Below are 25,721 nucleotides of genomic sequence, written 5' to 3' on the forward strand. Positions count from 1 at the left end.
GACAATAATCAGAGATGTGTGTTCAGCTAAGAGCACATTTCTATTCTGCCCATTTTCTCCATCTCTTTCAGGGTCCTTTGAAGTTAGTGTTGAAATTTGCCATCTTATAATCATTCCCATGGCAACAAGCTGTGAGAAGACAAACAAACACGGGGTTAAGACTTCACTGCAGGAATCAAGCAGATGGAAAAATCAGGCTGTGAAAGAGAAAACCTTTATTTAAACATAGATATCTTCCATAAGAAAATGAAGAAATGAGAAACAAACTAAAAACAGCTTGGAAAGGAAAGTAATGCCTATTTGCTTACACCGATTTCCGGCTCTAATTTACCTGAGTACCAAGCCTGACTTTAAATCCAGCCTTCAAAGGAGGACATGAGCCAGGCTCTGGGTACTTAGCAGAGAACAAGAAAAATATGACTGGCGTTCCAGGACGCTGCTGAGACTCACCCCAGCATGGACACGCCTAACTTTGCCCGGAACTTGGCAAGGGTAGGAGGAGGTCACTGGTGTAAGCACAAGGGAAGTGACCTTATCAAACCTTGGGGGCTGTGTGGCTCTGGGCCAAGCTGCCAAAGCTCTGCAATTTCAGAGGAGCTGGGAGCATGTGGCCAGCATGAAATCAACAATCCCAGTCGGATTCTGGCCTTGGAGCATCCATGCACTATCCTGGTGGAACCTGCGTGGGGTGAGCTGCAATCCCGAGTTGAGCACTTCTCCGGGAAGCTCCTCCTCAGGCTGCAGACACACCACTGCCTCCTATCCTGGAGCCAGAGCAAACATCAAGCTAAGTCGCCACCATTAACTTCTGCCCTTATAGAGCTCGCTAGATTTATTCAGCACCAAGCACAGTGCTAAAAGAACAAACGGTATTTTGATTCTTATCTCAAGAAGACAAAGGTAGCAGAAAGTTCCTCTCACGATCCTTCAATAAGAATCAATGACAATGATGCAAACAAAGCAGGGTAGGGCAGCTGTTGGTTTTGGCTCTCTTGAGACCCCACGAAGAAGAGCCAGCTTTTGCTAGGGGAAAAAAATTCTCCAAGAAAATGAGTTCTCTTTCATGCTCTGAAGACTGCAGGTTAAATTCCATTTATAGCTAACTCAGATGTTTTCTTTATCATTTGGTGGTTGGAGAATTTTATGCTATGAAATGAAGCTTAAAGTAAATGAGCTCAAAGTCTGCTGGGGCTTGCTAGTATGATACTAATGATATTATTTTTTCATTCTAATAAGATTCTGTTTAATGGGTTTGGAATTACAGACGTGCAAGAGGAAATAATTTAACATTTAGAATCTTGTACTATCTGTTAACAAATAACGTTGAGACTACATTGTGGGAAGAAGGGCAAAACTGATTTCACAGAGGCCTAGAGGAACCCTAAGTTTCCTTGGAGGCTGACTATAGAGGTGGGGGGTGGGCAGGGGGCTGGGCAGGGGGAGCCTGGACCCAGGCGCTGCCCCTCCGCTGAGCTTCAGTGAGACTCGCTCCCCTTGGTCTGCCCCCTGCACTGGGGTTCTGTCCTGTGCAAAGGTTACCAGGCGGTCCATGTCATTCTGGCTTTCACCATAACCTCTCCAACACATTCTCAGCTACTCCCCTCCTGCCAGGCCGGTCTCCTAGCTATGCCAATTTCGACACCGCAATTGGCTCAACTTACTCACAGACCAGAAAACGCTTTCTCCTGCAGCTGTCTACTCCTTACACTTCTTTCAAGGAATATCTACCTTAAGAATCACCTCCTCTCGAAAGTTCTAAGTCACTGTGCTACCTTACTTGAAATTGCCTAACAGCTGACCTTTATGGTTTAAACACTACCTCTCACATGCCTGTAGAGTACCTTAAAATTATTCCTCACATGTTTCATGTGTATGTTAGATTATAGGCTTCTTTAAGATCAGAGTACATCCTTTGTTCTTCCTTTTATTACTATTAATTCCATCATTATACAATGAGAATGAAATATAGATGAAAACAAGTACTGTCCAACTTCATTATAAATACTGGAAGTCTTAGACTTTTGCCATCTAATTTAAACTGAGAAAAAACGTAGATTTTAAAGCCTGAAATAAGTATGATTCTTAACAGACAGTTGTGCCAGAAGAATTATTCAACTAAAAAGTGACAAAAACTATGACAGCTGTATTTTAAAATGAAAAAACAAACAAACATAAAAGCTGTAAAAAAAAGTGGGACAGAAAAGGGAATAATTCAGAATGGAAAAAAAACAGATTTTTATCATGAAATCTGAAAAAACGAAGGATCTAATCCAACAGAAATAACATAGGGATGTTTCTTTAATTAAATAATATCCTCAATAAGTATCTGTACAAAAATTAAGAGTTAATTACTGATGGCACTCCAATGACACTAGCAAATATATCATGATCTGTTTTGGTTTGTTTCTGACCTCTACCTCCCAAAGAACTGAAGTTTTAACATATTATATGACTTCAGTCAGTATATTATCCTCCTTCATTTCAGACATGAGTTTGTCCTTTCCAATGCTGCCCTGATGCAGGAGGGATGCAAGAAGCTGATTTTATACTAGGAAAAGTAAACAAAGTCTAGAAGCACTGTCATGAGGACTAGAGAGAAAGAAATGATTTAGATTGCTAAATCCAAGCCTGGGTCTCTGCATCACTTACCCAGGTACAGACCCATCCCTAACTGGGGATGAAGGGAGTAGGGATTCACTAATGAGGACAAAGAAATAATAAAACCAAGCAATCAAAAACAAAACTCAGAGCAGAGGTCCAAGTCAGAGTTGAAAAGAATTGATGAAGTAATATTTGAATTTGCTGCGATTTCAGTGTAAGGTGACTATATAATTTATCATCCAAACTGCGTCACTGAGACACTGTTAATAATTATAATGGGAAAACAGGTATAAAACCGCACTGTCCCTGGAATCAGGATGTGTAGTCACCTTATTTTATAGGCTACTGCCTCACTGGTGACAAGAAACTATACACACTGAAATGTGAATACAAAGGCCTGGTTTACTGAGCATCTTCCAAAGTGGCAGACACTACTATGTTCTGAGAATATAGCAGGGAGCAAAACAGCCTTTCTAGAGCTTACAGTCTAGTAACTGTGGGTATCAGCTTCAAAGGCTCTCCTGATGGTACCGCTGATGTTAAGATAATATTAAAATCCTAAGGACATATGTTTATTTAGTGCTGATCTCCTGCAAAGCACTAGAAAAAGTGCTGAGGGAAATACAAAGATGTCGAGGTTTCTTCTCTAAAGAAGTTTATAATATAGTTAAGGAAAGAACGCTATGTGTAAAAAGTTAAAATTACCATGTAAGATTTAAACATTAAGATAGCCACGGGAGAAATGTCACAAAATAGTACATAATTAATTAATCCACAAATTAATTTTAAAGAAATAATCGCTAAAGGAGTTCCAAAAAGGAGAAGTTCCTTTAGGCAGGGGATATAGGAGCACTTTATGGAGAAGCATCTGCCCTGGGTCTTGAGGACCATGTAGGATTTGGGGAGATGGAGAAGAGAAGGACAGGTGGACTGTGAGAAGCTAAGCTCAAAGGTAGGGACGTGCATGGTGTCACAAATCAGCTGGCAAGGCATAAGAGAGACGGGCCTGGAAAGATGCTTGATTCTTAGAAATAGCTTTCCCAAAGGACTGTTTACCTTCTTCAAAGCAGCAGTAGCAGCAGCAGACCCACCACCACCAGTAAACATTCATGATGGGGAAGTGGAGGTGGCTCAAGCAGCTGGGTGCCCGCCTACCACAGGGAGGTCCCCGGTTCGGTTCTAGTGCCTCCTAAAGATGACGCTCAAGACAGCGAGCTGATGCAGCTGGCCAGCGTAATGAGCTGACACAACAAGATGACACAAGATGATGTAGGGAGATGACACAATGAGAAACACAATGAGAGACACAAGCAGGGAGTGGCTATGGCTCAAGAGATTATGTGCCTCCCTTCCACGTGCGAGTTCCCAGGTTTGGTTCCTGGTGCCTCTTAACAAGAAGATGAGCAGACACAGAGAGCACACAACAAACAGACACAGAAAGCAGACAGTGAGTGCAAACTACAAGGTGGGGGGTGTAAATAAAATAAATCTTTTAAAAAAACCAAAACATTTATGATGGCCAATGGGTTGCGTGTACCTAGATTCCTCCTACCTTTTCCACAGCACTGGTAAGCTCCCAGCCACGTTTGGCTGCCAGCTTTTTAAGAGCCTCCACATTGCCATGACTCAGGGATACCTGAAGTACAAATAGTTAAAAGCCATAAGTTCAACTCAGCTTGGTCTGATCATCGGTTTGGTGATCAAATATTTGCTGTTTAGAAAACGGACACTGTTAGAAGGTCGTATATGTGAAGCCAATGTAATAATATTGAGCTTAGAACTAAACTGCAGTCACATATCATTTCTGTCTCACATTCAATTCAGAATTCAGGTAAGGAAACATGAGGCCCATGTATATAGCAAATTATTATCATTTTAATTGACATCCTGGGCAAAGACATATCACTCTTCAATATAACTTATCATTAAAAATAAGTAAATTTGGATTTCCCTTTACATTTTATGATCTAAGACTTTAAAATGACTAATACTATGTTGTTTTATAAAAATGCAAGCAGGTGAGCATGGCATTCAGCACAAATCATGCTAGGACACCAGACCTCACTGTACCAAGCTGTTTGAATGCATTTGATGACTGGGCATCCTATGTGTGTAATTTGGAAACTGTCGACATAATTCAAACAAGGCAGTGATGTGACTGATAGCATGATTTTATTTCATTTTGAAATGAATGGCTGATATAATTCACATTTTCATCTAACCAGCCTAAGTACAAACTAAGTCAGTTAAACAAAGGGATTTCAGATTTGTTACGATGTCATTTGTACACAAAGAGCTCTAAGTCATAAAATTGTCACCTGGTTGTGTATATCCCAGTGTATGCAAAGTGGAATCTCTTCTTTGTGGGAAATAACATATTTTCTGGAAGAAAAAATTAATATTAAAGAACAGTTTTCTTCCCTGCATTTAGCACATTAATAAGGTAACCATGACACTTTCTTGAGCTGAAATCAGCCTTTTTTTAAAAACTGCTTTTACTAGTGGAACAATCAAGAACAATTTTCATCATAGCCTCAGAGAACATCAGACCTTCTCATTCTGCAAACGTGGAAATAGAGACCCAGGCAGGGCTCTTTGTTATGTAATTTGTCAGATAACAGACAAAGGATTGTATAAAATCCTTACATCTTCTGTCTCTTACCTGCCTAGGCGGATTCTCCTGCGAGCAATTGCCCCACGATACCGTCTAAAATCATCCTTTAATGGAAACAAAGTAAAATCAATAAATTTCTAATATTTTGGTGCTACAATCCTTAAGTGTCTCTCTCCTAAGTCAATTGAAAGCCTAATTGGAAGGCAGGGTCTCTATGTGAACTGTCATCAATCAGTGCTGCCTGGGCTGAATCTGGAACATGGCAGTTGCTTGGATAAGAGTGGAACATTGCCCTTACTTTCTTTTTTTTTTAAAAAAAACGTGGCTCCTGCTATTACTTCTGTCCCCAGAATTATACATATATCCCACTAAAGAGTTTTTTTCAATAAGGTGAAAGATGACAATAAAGCTGTTCTAGGGTGAAAGAAAGAGAGTTCAGACGAATGTGGAATAGCACGGAGAGCTGGCTGCAAAGAAGCGAGAGTCGGCAAAGGGCACAACGAGGCGACCCCACCAGCAGCCCCACGTGGCCACTAGTGGTGAGGCCTTCAGCGCTTCCGTCATTTCAACAAATGATTAATTTGGAAGGGGGAAAAAAAGCCGATTTTACTTTGTCTTGCAGGAAATAACACGCAGGGAATCAGCCGTATAGAGGTTGTGGCTGGTGCCAGGAGGTTGTGGCGGCTGGGAGGACCCGGTACCCACAGCTTCCCCCACAGTCAGCGGTCTGATGTTGAGCCTCGTGTGATCGCCACTGACCTTTGAAAAGGGCTGGATCCTGGGAAACGTGACGAGCTCTTCCTTTTTGTTCACGGCATTATAAATGAGAAATGCGCTGTTGATGTGCCGACCTCGGCCTTGCGACCACTCGCGGCAGTCAAAGGCCTCCACGCGCACGCCGACTTCCACGCTGCGGCGGGCGGCGGGCGGTGAGCGGGGCCCCGGGCGTGCGCGCCGGCCCCGCTCGGAGCGAACCGAGGGCCCTGCGTGCTCTACCTGGCCCGCAAATCTACGCTGCTATGAAAACCCATTTCATTAGGTCATGGATGTGTTTGTACAAGGCCTGGCAGCACTTCCACTTCCTTTCCCACGGAAAAGTGGGGGTGGGGGGAGGCCTCTTGGAGCGCTGGGTACATTCAAGAACATATTTTGAACTAAGGAGTTGTGTTGTTAAATTGTGCGAAAGTCAAATTTCCTCCACAGAAAACAATGGTTTTGTAATAAAAAGGAATCAAACTCTAAAATTTAATAGGGACCAAAGATATTCTCTTTTACACTTAACAAGAAAAAAAGCACTAAATTAAATCTTTTCATTATGTAACAAGAATGACAAAAATAAATGGACGTGGTTTTCATTCCATGGTGGTAAAGGACAGGCCCATTATGAGTTGGTTGCCTGGTTAGTCACTGGGACACCTCTGAGAGTGAAAGGAGGAGTTGAGGCCAGGAATGACTGGTTCAAACTGGACTGTCCTGGGCAAACTGGGACGTATAACCACAGTCATTTCAGAACCCAAAGTAGCCCACCACAATTTACCCAGGCCCCAAGCAGAACAGGGGTTTAAAATACATGCCTACAGCTTTTGAAAATTGTGTGCAGTTTTCAAAAAAAAAAAAAAATTAGAAAGGGGTTGTTTATTTTAAAGTAGTCCCCTATAATCAACCCTAGGTTGCAGTAAGAATAAAAACTATGTGCAAGTTTAAATTAGGGCAGCCCATGAGCACAGACATGCTTTACCAAGTCTGAAAGGTATTGTTGACAATAGCACTGAAGACAAGGCGGTCTCCCACGGTGGATGGTCCCCGGAACTTAAACATATCCACGGACTTCAGAAGGGGATGCGCCTGACAGAGGCGGCTGATAAAACAAGGGCAAGGAGAGAAAGAAGAAAGTGATCATTCCCCCAAAACATTTTTATCAACTCCCGATTCACCTAATGGATGCAATATACAAATGCCCAACCTGCTTTCTAAATAAACATCTCCTTTAAGCTTTATTGCAAATTTAAAGACTAAGAGACAAGAGGCAGTAAAATAAGCTATACATGTTTTAATTCAAGAGTGAAATACCTGGATTGAGTGGGTTTAAAATGGTTCTGTACCCTTTCTGTAAATATTTGGGGAAATCACCAAGCAGTGGAGTATTTGCCATGATGCTGATACTTTTACTTTTCTCTTGTGCTGATGGTCCTACCCTTGTCTTGATCTCTCTGGAAGTCCTTTGGAAAAACCAGCCAATGTCTTTGATCTAATTCAAGGACTCCATTCAGCTATATGGCTCAGAACTACCGAACAGGAAGGACTGTTCCAGGTTGGAGTGGGCACAAGTGAGGGTAACCGCCAGCTGGTGCCATTCACAATGATTCCTTAGTTTCATGGTTGACTGAATTCACCCACATATTAAAAGACTTCTTTTTTCCCACAAAAAGTCTCAACAAAGCTTAGAAGGCTATGAGATTCACATTTTATATTTTATAATGTGTCTGTGTGTGAAATTTTGAAATACTTATAAAGAATATTTAATCTAAGAAAATTCCTTCTATAATTTTCTACATGTCAGATTCCTACTATAGTCATTCAATTACCCTGAAGAACTGTACCAACACTAATGAAGATGCAGCCATTGCTAATTGTATTGTAAGCATTTACAATAGAACATGTTCAAATGCTTTATTGCCATTAAGAATGACAATTTCATCTTAAAATAAACTTCCTTATTTGTGCACCATTCACATAAGGGATAAATATAAGTTTCTAACTATAATCAAAGCTATAGATATATTAAATTTCCTTAATTTGGGGAAAGCAAAACCTTAATTTTCAGTGGTTACTGCAATGGTCAAAAGAGCAGATCTGTGCATTTTCAGAGTATACAATATTCCTCAAAGCTGCCCAATTACCTACATGATTCCATTAAGAATAAAATAACCTTTTTGAAATGTGGAGAGTTTAAAAGTATTCTTCCAAGTACTCCCCTCTTTGCCCTCTTATTTTTTCAGTTAAGTCTTTGGTCATAACAATTCTAACCAGCATCTTCAAAGGTCAGATCTAATTGTAAGTTGCCTGTAAAAATGTTTGTCACTAGATTGACTTATTTTTAAGTGAAAGCCTGTCTTCTATTTCTATTCTGCATCTTCTTTGTCATAAGCTATCACTACAATGAGTTTCAGTGTCACAAGATCAACATCTGTCATTCACAATAAAGTATTAGAACTGTCATTTCATTTTTCTTTTCCAACAAAGAACTGAAACATTCACCTTCAAAGAAAAGGACAGATCAATCCTAAAGTAAACAGGTGAATGGTTTATAGTTTTCTCATTTTGATAAAAGGCAACATTTCCCTCAGGCCTACCCCCATGTCTCTTTGACTAGCCCTTTCTATCCTCTTCCCACTGGTCCCCAAATCACATGTCAGAGGTCAAAACAAGAACCTTGCAGAAATAGCAGCCACTGTCTCCATCCAAGCCATTATCTGACCACCAAATGTATTTCCATGATGGTTTGCGTGGGGTGGGAGGACAAGTTCAATGCTCTGAACAGAGGTGCCCCCCGTGGAAACGGTTCCTTCCTCTTCATCACAAATGGGATCTGAAAGGTGGACATGTATGTTAATAACGGCGGCTTCACCACAGAGCCTGGCGCTATGGCTTTTCCTGCCCAACAGCACACTCAAATCTCTGGATCTTTAGAAAAATTAAATTAGTCCAAAAGACTTAGAATGTAGACTATGACTTTCATGTAAACGGTGGCTATTTACGGTGAACTGAGTGAAGATAACAGACTAGAAAGGACCTTTTCACGATTATAGTTCAATGTATACAACAAGCCCACCAAAATTTTGATTAAAAGAATGGTTAAATTTAGACATGAGTTGTTTGGGGTGGGAAGGGTCAGATTAGAGCGGGGCAGGGTAGGAAGAAACTTTTGGCAGTGACAGATAAGTTGGTTATTTTGATGGTGGTGATGGTTTCACAGGCACATACCTATGTCGAAATTATCAAATCGTTCAATTTAAATACGGGCCATTTATTGTACACCAGTTATACTCAATATAGTTGTTACAAAGAAAGGAATTTAAGCCATAAAGGGCCACAGATGCTGAGCAACTGGAGCACATTTTCTGTAGAATGAACTTCAGAATGGGAACACGGCCTTCTGTGGAAACTGCTTTGTAACGAAGGTGGTCCCAACCAGAAAAGACACGATTCACTGTACTTTTCAGTGTCCTTCTACTTCTTTTGAATCTTATCTGCTTCATTTACTGACAAATTAGTTTTTACGTGCAACAACGGAGACATCATTTACTCTGGCTGAAAAGATGTAAAATGTATTGAGTTAGACATTCTGCATCATCAAGTAAATCACCAGCTTGGCTTAAATCTCTGTTGTCGGGAGGTGAGGGGCGGAGTCACACATGGCGGGGAGGGGGCACCCTGGTCGTACTATCAGAGGCAGAGCTGCGCTAGCAGTGTGAGCACCATGTGCCCAGCTGCTGGGGACTGAGAATTGGGCAATTCTTGGCACAGTCACAAATAGGTGAATAAAGAAGTGAAGCTACACAGACCCTTTAACTCCATTTGCTAATGGGATATTTAGGTTTATAACTAATTTATGGTCTATTCTCTTCCCTTTGTTTCAGTCCCCTGATGAAAACATGTCAGTAGCCTGCCATTGCTCTGATACAAAACCCCAAATCCTTCTCATTGCCTTCCTGCCTTGTCTGGCCTGTGCCTACTCTCCAGGCCCATTTAATCTGATTCTTACTAATACCCCATCTCCACCCCTCACCCCCCCCCCCCCCCACTGCATCTTCTCCCTCTCTACCAATCCCTCACTCCCTTTTTGCTCAAGCCACACTGGCCTTTTTTCCAGTTCCTTCAACTCAGTGTTGTCTTCTACATCAGGACATTTGCACACGCTGTTTCCTCTGTCAGAAGCAATTCATCCGGTCAACCCCCCCCCCCTTTCCATTTAATTCCTATTTCCTCTTGGCTCATATCAGTCATCATTTCTTTTGGGAAGTCTGCCCTCATGCCTATAGCTAATCCCCACTATTATAACCTCTCACGAGTATCTTTCTTTTGCAGCTATAGTTTTACAGCTTTTGGTATAGTGATCTTTGATTATCCTGAACATGAGTGCTCAAGAAATATTTTTTCATTAATTTTCTCTTTTACTTTTTTGTTGCCCTTTTATTTATCATTTAATTTTAACTAACTTTTTAAAAAAATCTTAATTTCTACTTTTTTAATAAATTCTATACTTCTTTTTTTCTTTAGGAAATATTTTTTAAATGAGTGAATGAATGAACAAGTTTGACCTTGTTGATTTATTTCACATTCATGTTCCTTATTTTCAACAGAATATGTTTAACATCTTTGCTGCCACTTAAAGAAAAATTGTAGGATTCTGCATCATTTTTTTACTTCTAATGGCATAGTCCTTCCCAAAAAAGCTTATATTTGTTATTTTTAGTGAATTTTTAAATTCTTTGCTACCAAGATGGGACAATACCTTCTGTATTAGTCAGCCAAAGGGGTGCTGATGTGAAGTACCAGAAATCTGTTGGCTTTTATAAAGGGTATTTATTTGGGGTAAAGGCTTACAGTTGCAAGGCCCTAAAGAGTCCAGCTCAAGGTACCGTAAGAGGTGTTTTCTTACTGAAGTCTGTTGCCATGTATTGAAGCAAGATGGTTGCCATCTCTGCCAGGATTCAAGACTCCATGGGCCTGGCTTCTTCCCATCTCAGCTGTAGGCTGGAGAGCTTGCTTCTTTCCAGGCCTTCTCAGCTGCTCAGGGCTCTGGTCTCTTCAATTGCAAACTATCAGGCGAATGGCTCAGCTCTCCCCAGGGCTTTAGCTCTTTGAACCTTCTCCTTTCTGTCATGTGGCAGGACCAAAATGTCCAAGTTCTCTCCTCTTCCATGTCTATGGCTCTCTCTTTCTTCCTGTGCCTTCTTCTGTGTTTGTGAGTGTCCATTTATATAGCCCACCGGGGGGTGGTGACACAACCCTGAGTTATACTCTATTGATGTGGTCAAATCAAAGCCCTAATCTTAACATAATGTAATCAAAGACATCTCAGCTGAATCTAATACAATCAAAGGGGATCACAGCCAGAGGAACAGACCAGTTTACAGACATAATCTCTCTTTTTAGAATTCATAAATAATCTCAAACTGCCACACCCTCTTACAGGTATTATACCTACAAGGGCGTTATAAGAACGCTCCTCAGTACTACATTGCTATGATCCCTCGAGACTTGTATCATCTCATTACAGTCACCAGAATTAAGAGTTATTGTCCCCAATATACTGGTGAGGAAACCAAGATTTAGAAAATGAATGACCTCTGCAAGGTCCCACAACTGGAAGATTGTGGAGCAAGGACTGGATTAAAAGTCTGTCTGATTCCACATGGTGTGGCTTTTGACTATGTTAACTTTAAGTCAAATTCAACATGGTCAAAATAAATCAAAGCTTCAGAATAACTTGGTTGCTTCTATATAGTCAGTAAAGAGGTACAGAAACCCTTTTAGCCTTTGTTTTCTAATCTATAAAATAAGAGATAATATGATCTGCCTTGCATTGTCATAGAGTTGATAAGTGACAATCAGGACTTGAAAGTATTTCCTTTTTTATTTCTTAAATCATATTAACATCCTTATTTCCTGTTCTTTATATGGTAAATCCTGTATCTGCAGTCTTTGTGGGCCTCGTTATAACGTCTGATGCTTCTTCTAGTTTTTGGTGTCTTATTTAATTTTATCTTTTATTGATTTTGACTATGATCTCATGTTCCTTGGAATTTTATCTATGGGAATTTTTTGAGAGGTAGGTTGGAAGTGCATTTCTTCATAGAGGATTTGTATTTGCTGCTTAAATCACCTGGGGATACTACAAGCACAGTACCACTTTACCCTAAATTTCACTTGGTCTGTTACAGCCCTAATAGGCAATGTGTATTCTGACTCTAAATCTGCATGAGCATGTGCTTATGACTGGGTTCTACATACTTGCAGAGGTATATACTAGGACAGGATTTGTGGGCACAAGCATCAGCTATGATGTGTACACAGAAATACACCGAGTGTGGTGACCTTGGTGTAGAAATATGCCAAGTCGCAGGTAATTGCTGACCAATGAAAAAATAAGGCTTTTCCAGGGTAAGAGAGTAATTCAGGCTCACAGCTCTCGCTTTGGTTAAGGACAGTAAACAGACCTTGTCCTTTCTGTAGACTTCCAGATAGGGGTAATAGTTGTCCAGTTGTCAATTTCAATACTTGTCCTTTGGATGTTTTCAAAGTATTATGTCATCATCCTGTTAGGACAATTTTATATTCATTCTCTCCATGTTTTCAGATCAGGATCTTTGACCTAAATTGAGGTCATTCTAACCCTGGTTTTCTTTCTGCATATTTAGAGGGATCATCACCAGGATAATGCTCATAATATCTGATTCTTACTAAAAAATTTCTAATGAAAATGCCTCATCTCTTAAGTCTTTCCTCTCTATGCCAAGCTGCCATACAATGACTCATTGGTACAAGAATAAATCCCAAAAAAGTCCTGCTTTTACAAAACCTAATCACATCCTCTCATTTCTTCAGAAAGCCTATGATCTGACTTCAGCTTTCTAGCTGTTCTAATAATATGCACTTCAATCATATGTCTTGAATAAGATTCAAATCTTTTATGTCTGATATTACAATCAAGGCAGAATCTTGATTTTCTCAAAACATGGCTCAACAACAGAGGTGTTCTAGCTATCTTGCTTTATAATATATTGTCTAGTCCAAAACAAACTCCATCAGATACAAGAGGCAGCAGGTGGACAAACCACATGCTATGGCAATTTTAAGTTTCAGGGTCTAGCTCTTACATTCTCTAAGAGAAATTGCTTTGAAGTTCTCACTAGTACCCTTAGTGGTATAGAAGTTAGTAAAATTTCTAAAAAGAAGACGAAATCAATGAAGTTAGGTGAAAAATTGCTTTGTGAAAAGAAATGTAGAATAATCTATTTTAGGGTGGATTAGGTGAAGCAGATGATGAGTAGACTTTTTAAAAACCCTGTCATTTTAAATTGAAGCAGACATATAGATCTGATCTGGCCAGCTTCCTGAGAAACGGAAACAAGTCAACTGCAATCATTTTACCTTTACATTTGAATAACAGTAGCAGGTGCCTATTATTAATTAACCCGAAGGGCCGCTAGTATTCAGTACTTTCGGTATTGTACTAGGACAAATTGCACGATGTCAGCAAAAGCAAACGCTGCCCCCCAAGTTCACCTGGCTCACGTCACTGTGAGTGGGGAGTGGAGGAGGCTTGGATCCCACAGGCCCAGCGACCCTTCCCTGTAGCTGACATTGTGTGAGAGCTCAAAGGAGCGGGCATCATCGACCAAGTCCCCCCAAGACAAGTAACAATTTTCAAGTGTTTGAAATCCAAGTTTGACACCACTTGTCTCTTTCTCCAATGAGGGACTCCTCCCTCCACCACCCTGTTGCTGCTTTTCCCTCTCCTCTGGCTGTTTTTATACACTTGTCTTCCTTCCTTTCTTTTCACGTTTTTATTCTGGCCCTTTCTTGCCTTTTTCTCTTCTTCCTCTACTCTCCGCTGCTTCTTTGGGAGGCACGTGGAGTTGGACCTCTGTGGGCCCCGGCGGCCTCTGTGCAGCAGGGAGGGAGAAGGGCTGGGGTGTCCCCTCCACCACCTCCTGCCACCCACCTTGGTACCCGCTGGAAGCCAGCTCCCCGAGGGCAGGCGATGGTAAGCTCAAAACGGGAGCAGAGGAAGGGCAAGGGTCCTCTGCCTCTTCCGGCCATTCTGGCTTGCTCAGCCTGCAAGAGCCAGGGGGATCACTGCTGGAGAACTAAGCAACGCTGGGCCATAAACCTGTTAGAGTGGCAAGCGCCAGGAAGCAGGAGTAGAATCTTATCACTTCCAATAACTTCTCACATGACCTTTAGCTGCTCAGAGTTTTTTCTCTTCTCTTCTTGAAGATCATATGCAGCTCATATGAAATAATGCTGAGTAGATTGTAATAATGCTTAGTAAACAGTGGAACAACATATAAATATATATTTTCCACCATTCCTTCATTCATCAACTATTACTGAGCATGTATTATTATTAATAAGGTCGCTGCCTCCTTTCTCTCCCTGCTTGTCCTCTGGAAATACTCCAATTTAAGGTGGCAGCAATTGTGTTCCTTCTTCAGTCACTCAGTTTGTTGGAAAAGATATTAAGCATCACCAAGACTGAGTTATAATAATAAGGTAAAAGTAAATGTGTTTTTTAAAAAGAGCCATGTGCTTGTCATTGTTATATAATTAAAATTCTTATAAGCAGATTTACTAACCATCCAGCATGCTACTTTCCTTCATTAAGTTGTTAAAGGTATCTTCATGTTGTAATCGAACTTTCCTTCTCTCTGAAGCCAGATTATGCTCCACACGATCTTGTTCAGTTAGAAGTGTGACAGGTTTCAGATGAATCTAGAGAAAGAAAAGCATTTATTTTCATTGCCTTGTTAAATGATAAAACCACAACATGAATTTTGCAAAAACAAAATGAATTATGCTACATTGTTTTCTAACAGGGTAAATAGTGAATTTATAGGTGGTTTTATATATACATATTATTTTGACTAAATTTTTTTCTTAAGATATTTTTTAAACTGAAAAAATCAATATGGGCATAATTATCCTCTTACAATGAGATGTATACTTTTAAGAGTTTGCCAAATATTAACTTTTCCTGATTTTTATAATTTCCAAACCATAAAATATGAAATTCTTCCTAGTGATTTGTAATGTGCTGTTTAAGTCCAAAACTCCTCTGGAGGTAATCTGTATACCTCAACTAAATAGTTCAGGAATGCATAGACTGATGATTTACTCTGGTTTAACGCTACACCATCTGGTTTTAGTTATGTGAACAGCAGAGTAAATAAAACACTGCTTGACTTGGCTCTCCCGGAACCAAAAACCTCACTGATATCTTGATCATTTCTAATCTACAGATGAAGTGCATCTTGTGCTACTGAGAGGACCTTGAGCGCAATGCTGGAAGTCATAAACTCCTCTGATGTCTGCTTGTGCTTTCTTTCTCCTACTGTACCATGTCCTTTAGTTTTATCCAAGTCTCCCATGAGTCTATTCTATGGAGACTTGTGAGTCCTTTCAATGATCAGATCCTGTGCAACTGTTGAACTAAGCCCCGTTAATCATCGCCAATTTCATCCTGGAATAAACTCACTTTGGCCGGAAAGCCAAGTAGGCATGTAGATTCAAACCTAACAACCGCTTTTTCACAGCTCCCTTCATGTTGTGCTACTGAACAAGAACCTTACCAAGTGGAAAAGAAGTGTGGAAAAGGTGCTCTATGATTAAGGTTATCTGAACCACCTAATTATGGCAGCACAGTAAGGTACCTGACTTCCCAGAAATCTTTTGAGAAATAATTCTTCAGGCTCCGCAGAGAATGGACTGAAGTGCAACTATTATATTCTTATTCTACCAGATAAGAGTTAGAGTGAGAAGTCTGAGGCTGGTGGGGAAAAATGATGCATCTCCCTTTTTGTGTGAAGGGAGAGAAAAGTTGCTACTCCTTTGTATTACTTTCTCTCAGATATTCTTCTCTGCTATGGCAATTCTGTACACATTCCCATTCTCTCTCATTCCCAAGAGGTTGGAGATTTGGGGGGATTGCAAGGTAATTCCTGGAAAAGCAGAATGATTGACAAGATTGATCTCAGTGCCTTAGATTTTAGTGTACCTAAGGGTTCCTAAGGTGCTTTGTCAAAGTATAGATGCTCAGTCCCTGCAGCAGTGATTCGAATTCAGTAGCTCTGGGGTGTGGCCCAGAAAGCTGCCTCTTTAGTAATATATTAGCTCATATCTGTGAACTTCTCTTGAAAAAACACTGCCCTTGGATAATACTGAATTTGCCTTACAGACTGTTTAATGGTGGGCAGAGTGGGAGAATTGCCCCCGTGTATAAAACTCTGCAGGGACACCTTCACCAGGGTGCCACCTCGCTCCTCTCTGCCCCTCCTGGCCCAAAGGGGGAGTGGCCGTGTGAACGAGGCTCTGCTGTCACCTGTGCTGGGTACAGAGAAAACACTGCTCTGTCCAAGTTCCAAAGTTGGAGGCAGTCAGAGGAAGAAGGCTTTTGCAGAGTGAGTATTCCTTGTCCTTCAAAGTGGAGCTTGGAGAAGCCGCTGTGCCCACCTCTGCAACAACCCTTGCAGTGAAAGATTTAAATTCTAAATGGAATGATTACATTAAAAACACATTTAGACTAAATGGATACCTTCCCCAGCTACAGGCACCTTGACCCTAAAGAGGAATGCAAAGAAATTATGAATCAATCCTGAGCTGACTAAAAATGAGCTCATCTGGGCCAAAGGCCAGGCAAGCTTTCTGGACACGCACATTAGGCCAATATATTTCTTTTAAGGATGTTTTTACTCCATATGCCTTGAGGCTTATTTTTAAACTTCAAAACTCAGCAGCTTTGACATTTTTCCATCAGGAATTAAAAAAAAAAGAAAAGATAGGACCATACATGCAACTGCTTGCTAAATTGCTCTTACTTTTTTTTTTTAAGCTCAAATTTGAGTTACATAACTAGAGAAAGAGAACAAAATAAGTAAGCAATTTTTTTTGAGAAGCTGGTATGGCCTACAGATCATTTAAAACACAACATTCTTTCCTCTTTCACAAACTGGTTACATCTTCTTTCCTCTAAAATAGATACTCTGAACACTTCGAAGTTACCGCAGAATGATAACTCACATGAAAAATATCGGTTGTCCTTTTGGGGTGATGAAAATATTCTGGAAATAGTGGTGATGGTTGCATAACATATTGAATGTACTAAATGCCACTGGGTCATACACTTTAAAATGGCTAAAATGGTAAATTTTAAGTTATGTGTATTTTACCACAATAAAAACTATTGGCAGCTAATAAACCTTGGGAAGGTACAGCTCAGGGTTAGAAGAAATGTCATTTTATCCAAAATTATTTTGATGAAGTTATTAATATGCCACTGGATACCACTTCACACAGATAACTTACCTTTTCTTTTCCAACTGGCTTGGCTACAAATGTAGAGAAAGCCACGCTAACAAGTTTCTCAATGCCAGTGGATATGTCCTCTACTATGACTTTGATGCTGATCTAAAATGAAAACAAAAATAAATAAATAAAATTTCAGCCATCCAGGTAACAGATTAGATTGCAGCATTCAAAATTCAGGTATTTACTTCACCATTTTTTCCTTTCATTTTTCAAATGAAAACAGCATTTAAATTTATATTTAAGCAATACTGTTCTTTCAATGATCTATAAAATGGAACAAATTACTTGTTTTTCTGATTATAGAAAATAGATATTTACTGTGAATATTTGGAAAATATAAAAACAAATGATAAGAAAAATCTATCTAGAGTAAATACAACTGTATTACTACTACCAAGAGATATTCATTAATGTTTAAGTGAATTTTTTTGCAAATTTTTCATATATAAACTTTTCACATATATTTCAAAAACATATAATTGTCATACTGTAGTTATAGTTTTATATTCTGATTTTTAAAAATTTGGCATTATGTGATGAACATTTTCAAATTCTATTCATAGTAAATATTCTTTAAGTAATAAGATATTAATGGATGTCTTGCATAACATTTTCCTTTAATCTCTGAGTTTTATAACTGAGTCCATCTGGGCAGAATTGCATCATGTTATTTTTAGCTATGTTTCCTTGTTTTACTTTTCAGGCATAGTAAGACTGTGGCTGAATTATATATATGATAACAATACAATGTACTGGACTTTCCCATGGAGAGGGTTCCAGAACTCGGCTCCTCAGAATTGCACTTTTCAGAAGTGTTGGTAAACTCAGGAACTCATCATTAGGTTCTGGCTAATGAGCACTATCCCTACATAACCCAGATAATTGATACTATCTCCTTGGAATCAGGGGGACAACTTCAGTTATATTAGCTCTCCACTGTGTTATCAATGATAAAGAATATTTACCTATTGCTACATCTTCACCATGTACATGTACAAAATAATCAACAATACATGTTTCCTTTTAAGCCACTTGACTTAAAATACAAACTAGTGTTTGCATGGTAAAACCTAAGCTAACTAAATTGTGATTAACCAAATTAAAACACCCATTCCTAAACCCCCAACAACCCTCAACCTCACACAATTTTGGAAAACTGCCCAATGACAAAATAAAATAACTAACATTAAAATTTTCAGTGGTTTCAGTTAAAAATGACAACTGAGAGAGTGCTGAGTTCCTAGTCAGGGGAGCTCTATCACATTCCCCAGAGGAACAGCAACAATCCCTCAAGTTCAATGGCAAAGACCAATAAAGATGGATGGTCCAACAATGAGCCTTTAATACTGATGGCTCTGATTATGAGGCTGTGTGCCTGAAATATGAACTAGGCCTAGAGCTGCAGGGTGCCTAAGAGTTACCTCCTGAGAGCTTCCATGTTGCTCAAATGTGTCCACTCTCTAAGCCAAACTCAGCATGTAAATGCATTACCTTCCCCCCAGCATGGGACATGACTCCTGGGGATGAGCCTCCCAGGGGCCGAGGGATTACTACCAAGCACCAGCTGATGATGTAACTAGAAAAAGACCATGAATAAAAGGGTCAACTCAGACCAGCAGAATATCTCAGCCTACATGTATAAGCATGTGTTAAAAACTGCTTTTTGTTTTTGGATAAAAGGGGGAAATGGAAAGGACAGATGAGTTTATATGGCTATGAGTCTCCAAAAAAGAGTCGGGCGGTCATCAGAGGGTTTATGCTTACGCATGCCTCAGCAGGGTACCAGAGACAGCCAAAGTAGATAGAAACCCAGGTACTGGTACTCTTGAGGGCTACAGAGACCCACAGGTTCTATGGTCATGGCAGATGGCTATGGAGTTCAGGGCCATGTCAGTTGGCCCTACTTTGGAATTTGTGTTCCTGAGTGTGATGGAGTTGGACTCAGATATGACCTTTCTACATATGCCTCTTCCATTACTTTTACTAGACCTGTGATGGGTGTTTCAATTGATGTATACTCAGGAGACCTGAATCTCTGGACTGTCCATGTGACAGCCAGGCCCTGAGCCTCAGCAGACTTGCAACTCCTACCCTCTGGTTTATTGGACTTACCCTGGCCAGCTAACAGGGAAGTGAAGAAGATCAACCAACACCAGGGAGCCAAGAGTGCCTACAACTGCAAGCAGGAGAATTGCACCCATCATCCATGTGGAATCTAAACCCCCTCTTGATGTAGAGGGGGACTGGACTTAACCATCCCAGGATCCACAAGATGGAGGAATAGAGTATAAATTAGAGTGGACTAACTGTGTTCTGCTGGGGAACTATTGTGATTAGTAAGGGAAGAAATTGTAATATTGTAATATTGATGTGGAGAAAGTGGTCATGGTAGCTACTAATGGTAGGGAGAGGGAAGAAGAGATATGATGTGGGTGCATTTTCAGGGTTTGGAGTTGTCCTGGGTGGTGCTGCAGGGAGAGATGCTGGACATTGTGTGTCCTGTCATGGCCCACTGGGTGGAATGGGGGAGAGTGTAGACTACAATGTAGACCACTGTCCATGTGGTGCAGCAGTGCTCCAAAATGTATTCACCAGGTGCAGTGAATGTGCCACGATGATGAAAGAGGTTGTTGGTGTGGGAGGAGTGGGGTTGGGGGGTGGGGGATATATGGAGACCTCATTTTTTAAAATGTAACATTTAAAAGAAAATAAAGAAGAAAATAAACATTTAAAAGAAAATAATGAAGGAAAAAATGTTACTACTAACTATAAAAAAAAAGCAAAGCATAAATTATGGAGAGTTAAAACAAGTTCTGAACAGTTAACAGTAACATATAATAACCAAATCTCTCAAAGAATATATACTAAGGAGTTTTCACTGTAGCATGAGAGATAGGATAGATTGGAATCCTGAGGAAAACTACTAGGAAACCAGACAAATAGAAAACAAATATCCAGACGATAGATTTAAACCTATTACATAGATAATTACATTAAATGTAAATGGCTTAAGCACTTCAATTAGAAGGCAGACATTGTCAGACCGGATAAAAAAGCAACACCTAATTATATGCTGTCTATAAGAAATCCACTTAAACATAAAAATAAGAATAGGTTTAAAAAATACAAAATGTACAATAGACACAAATCAAAATACTAGTGGCTAACTTAATATCGGACAAAGTAGACTTCAGAACAAAGACCAGACATAAAATAAACCTTCATAATGATAAAAAGGTCAAGTCATCAAGAAGACCTAACAATCCTAATTGTGGTTGTATCTAATAATAGAGATTCACACTACATGAAGCAAAAACAGAACTGAAAGGAAAAATTAACAAATTCACAATTATAGTTGGATACCTCATCACTCCTTTCAGTAAAGGCCTAAACAACCAAATTAATCTAAGTGATATCTCCAGAAGTAGAATTCATATTCTTTCCAAGGACATATTGGACATTCACCAAGAGTACATATGGGTCATAAAACAAGTCTCAATGAATTTAAAAGAATTAGAATTATACAAATTATATTCTCTGTCTACAAAGGAATTGATCAGAAATCAGTAAGAGAAAGGTGTTTGGAAAATCATCAATTATTTGGAAATCAAACAACACATGCTTATATAACCCACAAGTTAAGAGAGAATTCACAAGAGAAATGAAGATAGAACATAAAAATTTCTGGGATGCAAACAAGTAATACTGTGAAGGAAATTTATTGCTTTAAATGCTTATATTTGAAAGGAAGAAAGTTTAAAATCAATTTCCTAAGCTTTATCCATAAAACACTAAAAAAAGAAAGGCAAATTGAATCCAAAATAAACTGAAGAATGGGAATAATAAATTGCAGAAATTAAAAACATCTTGCTATATGAAAGATGCTAGGCTAAAAGAATGCATGTACTATATGATTCCATTAATATGAAATTCTATAAAAGGCAAAACATTGTGATTGAATGTAGATCAGTGGTGTCAAGGAGTGGGGGCTGAGGGAGTTGGCCAATTACAAAAGGGCTTGTGGGAATTTCTTGCCGTGATGGAAATGTTTTATGGCTATATTATAATGATGACCAAATAACAATAACAGTGTGACTGTCAAAACTCATAAAAATGCATACTTAAAATGGGTGAATTTTAATGTTATAAATTATATCTCAAAAAACCTGATTTTAAAAACCTAAGGGCACACACACACACGAACACCCTTATATGATGCACTCTTACTGCAAATGGACTGTTATTATCTGGTGAGACTTTTGTCACATACCCTCTGGAAGAGGGAAGAATCCTATTAGTAGAGGAATCAGAGAATCCCATGGATTATAACAGAGAAGGGATCCTGCTTTCTTTGGATTTAGAGTGAATTCAGATCTTTTTTGCTGCTCAGCAATTTAGCAAAGGGGTGGATGCAGTCCATGAGAGGAAATTGAAATTTAATGGGCTGACCCTCAAGGACAAGTTCAGTTTGAAGAAGTAAAAGTATAAATGTTTATTTGGCATCTAGATTAGGAAAAAGCAGGAAATTTAGGTAGCCCAGGAGCCAAGTAGTGCAAAGCAAGACAAAATCTGGAAGCTAAGTGGTCATGGTTCACATAGGATGAAAGAGAATAAAACGGTGCACAGAGGATCAGGTCCAGCAAGCCAGTTAAGGCTAGAATCCTTAGAATCAGAAATCTGTGCTGTGCAAACTTACCCGGATTCACATCCCCTCCCCCCTCCCCAGTTTTTAGTAAAATTTTCTTTGGAAATGCTAGCATGTCTCAGGGAAAGGAATAAAAGAAAAGGGACTTGTAGCTATTTGGGCTGAATATAAAGGATGGGGTTCGTCCTTCAGGAGAGAGGCCAACCACATGGCAAAGGTTACAGAGCCCCCCCACCTTTGAGGAAGCAGGGTCCGAAAGCACCAAGTTGCTAACAGAGTTGGGTTTTTCACAGGTATTTTCTTTCTGATTTCTTCAAGAGTTTTGCCTTCTATGTATTTGGATACTGGGAGAGAGTGGCTAAATCAGGGTAAAGCCACCACCACAGGCGTGGTTATTGCCAAAACAGAGCCTACAGAGCCTGTGTGCCTAGATGTCAAAGGAACTGTGATGGGACCAACCTAATAATTGCAAGATGGAACTCAGCACCCCCCTTCCTTTTAATTTAACCAGCATAGAGACTTCACAAGCCCCAGAGAATGCTGTATACACATCTATGGTGAGGAAAAGAAACCAAATGGATGAGGAAGAAAAGTCTTATAAATTTATCTTCTTTCTGAAAACCAGTTACTTTGCCTTTTAAAACCTAGCTAGAGTGCTCCAGGGTGTATTCACTGAACGCAAAGAAAGTTCCTCACTGATGAAAGGGGATGTTGATGTGAGCGGCGGGGAGTGGGGTAATTGGGAACCTCTTTTTTTAACATAACGTTTTGTGTGATCTATTTATATTTAAAAAATAGACAATAAAAAATTAAAAACAAAACAAAACAAAATCCTAGTTAGTTGATGCACTATTGGGGGTAAGGGGATGGAGACCAAGTAGAATCAGAATAATAGTAGTCAGAATAATTGAAAAAGAAAACCCATATCTTGCAAAGAACAAATAAAGTGTCCTTCTCCCTTGTATGTTAACTTTCTCTGGATAGTTCTATATAAAGAATAGGACATTGCATTGCATTAGATATTAGTAACAGGTGTGGTGGTTTAAAAATCACGTTTTAAAACAAATCCATTCTTGTGGGTGTAAACCCATTGTAAGCAGGAACTTTTAATTAGATTACTTTAGTTAAGAAATAGTGCAGGGTGGATCTTAAGGCTCTTACTGGAGTCCTTTATATACAGGATGAATATGAGACAGAGAGACAGAGACAGAGACAGAGAGACAGAGAGAGAGAGCGCACGGGTGCGCAAGAGAGCACGTGCATGCCACGGAAGCAAGAAGCTGAAAGTAATGAAACCCGGAAGAGAAGGGAGAGACCAGCAGATGCCACTGTGTCCCTTGCCATATTACAGAGGAGGCCAGGATTGCCAGCAGCTGGTCTTCCGGGAGAAAGTATCACCTGATGATTCCTTGATTTGGACAATTTTCTCAGCCTAAAAGCTGTAAGCTTGCAAGCTAATAAATTCTCACTGTTAATGTCAATGCATTTCATGGTATCTGCTTTGAGCAGCTTAGCAAACTAAAACACCAGGTTTGACTGGAAAACATGGGTTCATTATTTATCTGTGAGCCTGAATTTTACAGATGCAAGGGTCTTCTGTAACTCAGAATCTCTTTAACGCCAAATATTACACCAGGCCCCATCTTCTGCCCTCTGTAAACAACGAAGGTAGATGTCAAGAAAGGGTGTTTCTTACCTCCATGCTTGTGCTGAATGCTCTAGTAACTTTAGCTTTGATGGTTATAACTTGTCCAACCCTAGTAAAGAAAAGAGAAAGGATGTCCATAATTCTAGAAAATTTCATTTCAAAGGTTTATTCAAATGCATGTGCCACACTTATTATGCTGATAATGTTCATGCATGGAAAATTCAGGTTAATGATAATGTAAACCATATTGCTCAGTGTGTCATTAATCAAATGACCATCTCTATTGAAACAGAAAAGATAGCATGCAACATGACTTCCAAATCTGCAGCAGATATTGCAACTACAGAACAAAAACTGTTGTTTCCTTAAGGGAAATTAAAACAAATGCAAACCTATACAACTGATTATATATATATAATCAACTGTTATATATAATATATATATAATGTTAATTTAAATAAATAAATGGATAAACAAACATACAAACAAACAAACTGATCAGTTTCATTAGATTTACATGGCCCCTCAATGCTGCTAGATGGTGGTCATATCACTAGCTAGATACTAACTCAAGAAACAGATGGCTCAGGAACTTAATCCCAGAGTTAACATTTTAAAATATTAAAATGTGCAGTGTGCAAAAAAGATTACACATCAATATGTTAAAATAAGACATCTCCTGAAACAACCTCCTGAGAGTCAGTGAATAGAAGGCCAAATGCCACCTGCTTAGATCTTTGGAGGACAGTAGAGACTGGAGAAAGACTAAACAAATGCTAAATAGAGAAAAAGAAAAAATCAGGTAGGAAAGTTCTGTCCTGGTTCTGCTAGTCCTCTTCCCTCCCCTTTTGCTCAGAGATCCCTATCACCAAATCCCCATCACCTCCCACCAGGGAAAGAGACTATAGAGGCACTCACAGAAGCAAGTTAGAAACCCATGCTTTTCCAGGCACAGGGACCCAGTTCACAGAGACCCAGGGCAGAACACAAGCTGTTGAGTGCTACATACAAAAGAGCCCCAGGGAGGAACTGCTGCAAGATAGGGAGATCCCAGAACTGAAAAGTGTAAGGAAAACAGGACACTGAGTGAGGGAGAGAATTTTTATAAATCATAGGAGCTGGGGAGAAAATTCAGCACAAAAACAAATAGAACAGGTCAAGATTCCCAGAAAATGTACAGAGGAAAAGACGCTTTCTCCAAGTCAGAAGAGATAAGCTATACGGGGGAAAAAAGGAAGTTGCAATATAGAGAGACAAAAAAAGATATGACATGTTAAAACCAAAGGACAAATGGCTAAAATTTTTTTACAGTAATGACACTGAATGTTAATGGATTAAGCTCCTCAATCAAAAGACACTGATTGGCAGAATGAATAAAAAAGCATGATCCTACTATGTATTGTTTATAAGAGACCCACCTTAGACCCAAAAGAAACAAATAGGTTGAAAGAAATGGGTGGAAAAAGATAGTCCATGCAAATAGCAACCAAAAAAAAAAGAAAAAAAAAAGAGGTGGGCTAGCTGTACTAATATTGGACAAAATCGATTTTAAGTCAAGAGACAAAGAAGGACACTATATATTAATAAAAGGGAAAAACTAAAAAGAAGAAATAACAATCATAAATATTTATGTGCCTAAGCATGGTGTCCCCAAACACATAAGAGGTGAACACTGACAAAACTGAAGGGAGAAACAGATGCCTCTACAATATAGTTCGAGATGTCAGTACACAACTCTCATCAATAGATAGATCATCTAGACAGAAGATTAATAAGAAAACAGAGAAATTTTAAAAATACGATAAATGAACTGGATCTGAAAAACATGTACAGAACATTGCATCCCAAAACAGCAGGGTATACATACTTCTCCAGGAGAAACCACATGTTGGGTCACAAAACAAGTCTCAAAAATTTAACAAGATTGAAATTATATAAAGTGTCTTCAATAACAGGTCAAAGAAGAAACAGCAAGGGAAATCAGTAAATATTGTCAGAGGAATGAAAATTAGAACATAACATATCAAAACTTAGGGGATTCAGTGAAGGAAGTGTTGAGAAGGAAATTAATAACCTTAAATGCTTATTTTAAAAAAGAAAAAAGAATTAAAAGCAAAGAC

General features: G+C 39.3%; 1 protein-coding gene across 1 annotated transcript in view; it reads right to left on the bottom strand.

The window, feature by feature from the left end:
• Window positions 1-25,721, bottom strand: part of ACOT12 (acyl-CoA thioesterase 12) — a 47,733-nt gene that overhangs the window by 5,544 nt on the left and 16,468 nt on the right. Inside the window, exons 3-11 of the mRNA XM_004455904.4 lie at window positions 23,650-23,710; window positions 17,306-17,407; window positions 14,581-14,716; window positions 8,648-8,804; window positions 6,954-7,073; window positions 5,975-6,125; window positions 5,264-5,319; window positions 4,920-4,983; window positions 4,154-4,237 (exon numbers count right to left, since the gene is read on the bottom strand). Of these exons, the coding sequence (XP_004455961.2) occupies window positions 4,154-4,237; window positions 4,920-4,983; window positions 5,264-5,319; window positions 5,975-6,125; window positions 6,954-7,073; window positions 8,648-8,804; window positions 14,581-14,716; window positions 17,306-17,407; window positions 23,650-23,710 (931 nt within the window). The remainder of the gene's footprint in view (window positions 1-4,153; window positions 4,238-4,919; window positions 4,984-5,263; window positions 5,320-5,974; window positions 6,126-6,953; window positions 7,074-8,647; window positions 8,805-14,580; window positions 14,717-17,305; window positions 17,408-23,649; window positions 23,711-25,721) is intronic.

The sequence above is a fragment of the Dasypus novemcinctus genome, chromosome 2 (assembly GCF_030445035.2).
Source record: "Dasypus novemcinctus isolate mDasNov1 chromosome 2, mDasNov1.1.hap2, whole genome shotgun sequence".
Taxonomy (NCBI): domain Eukaryota; kingdom Metazoa; phylum Chordata; class Mammalia; order Cingulata; family Dasypodidae; genus Dasypus; species Dasypus novemcinctus.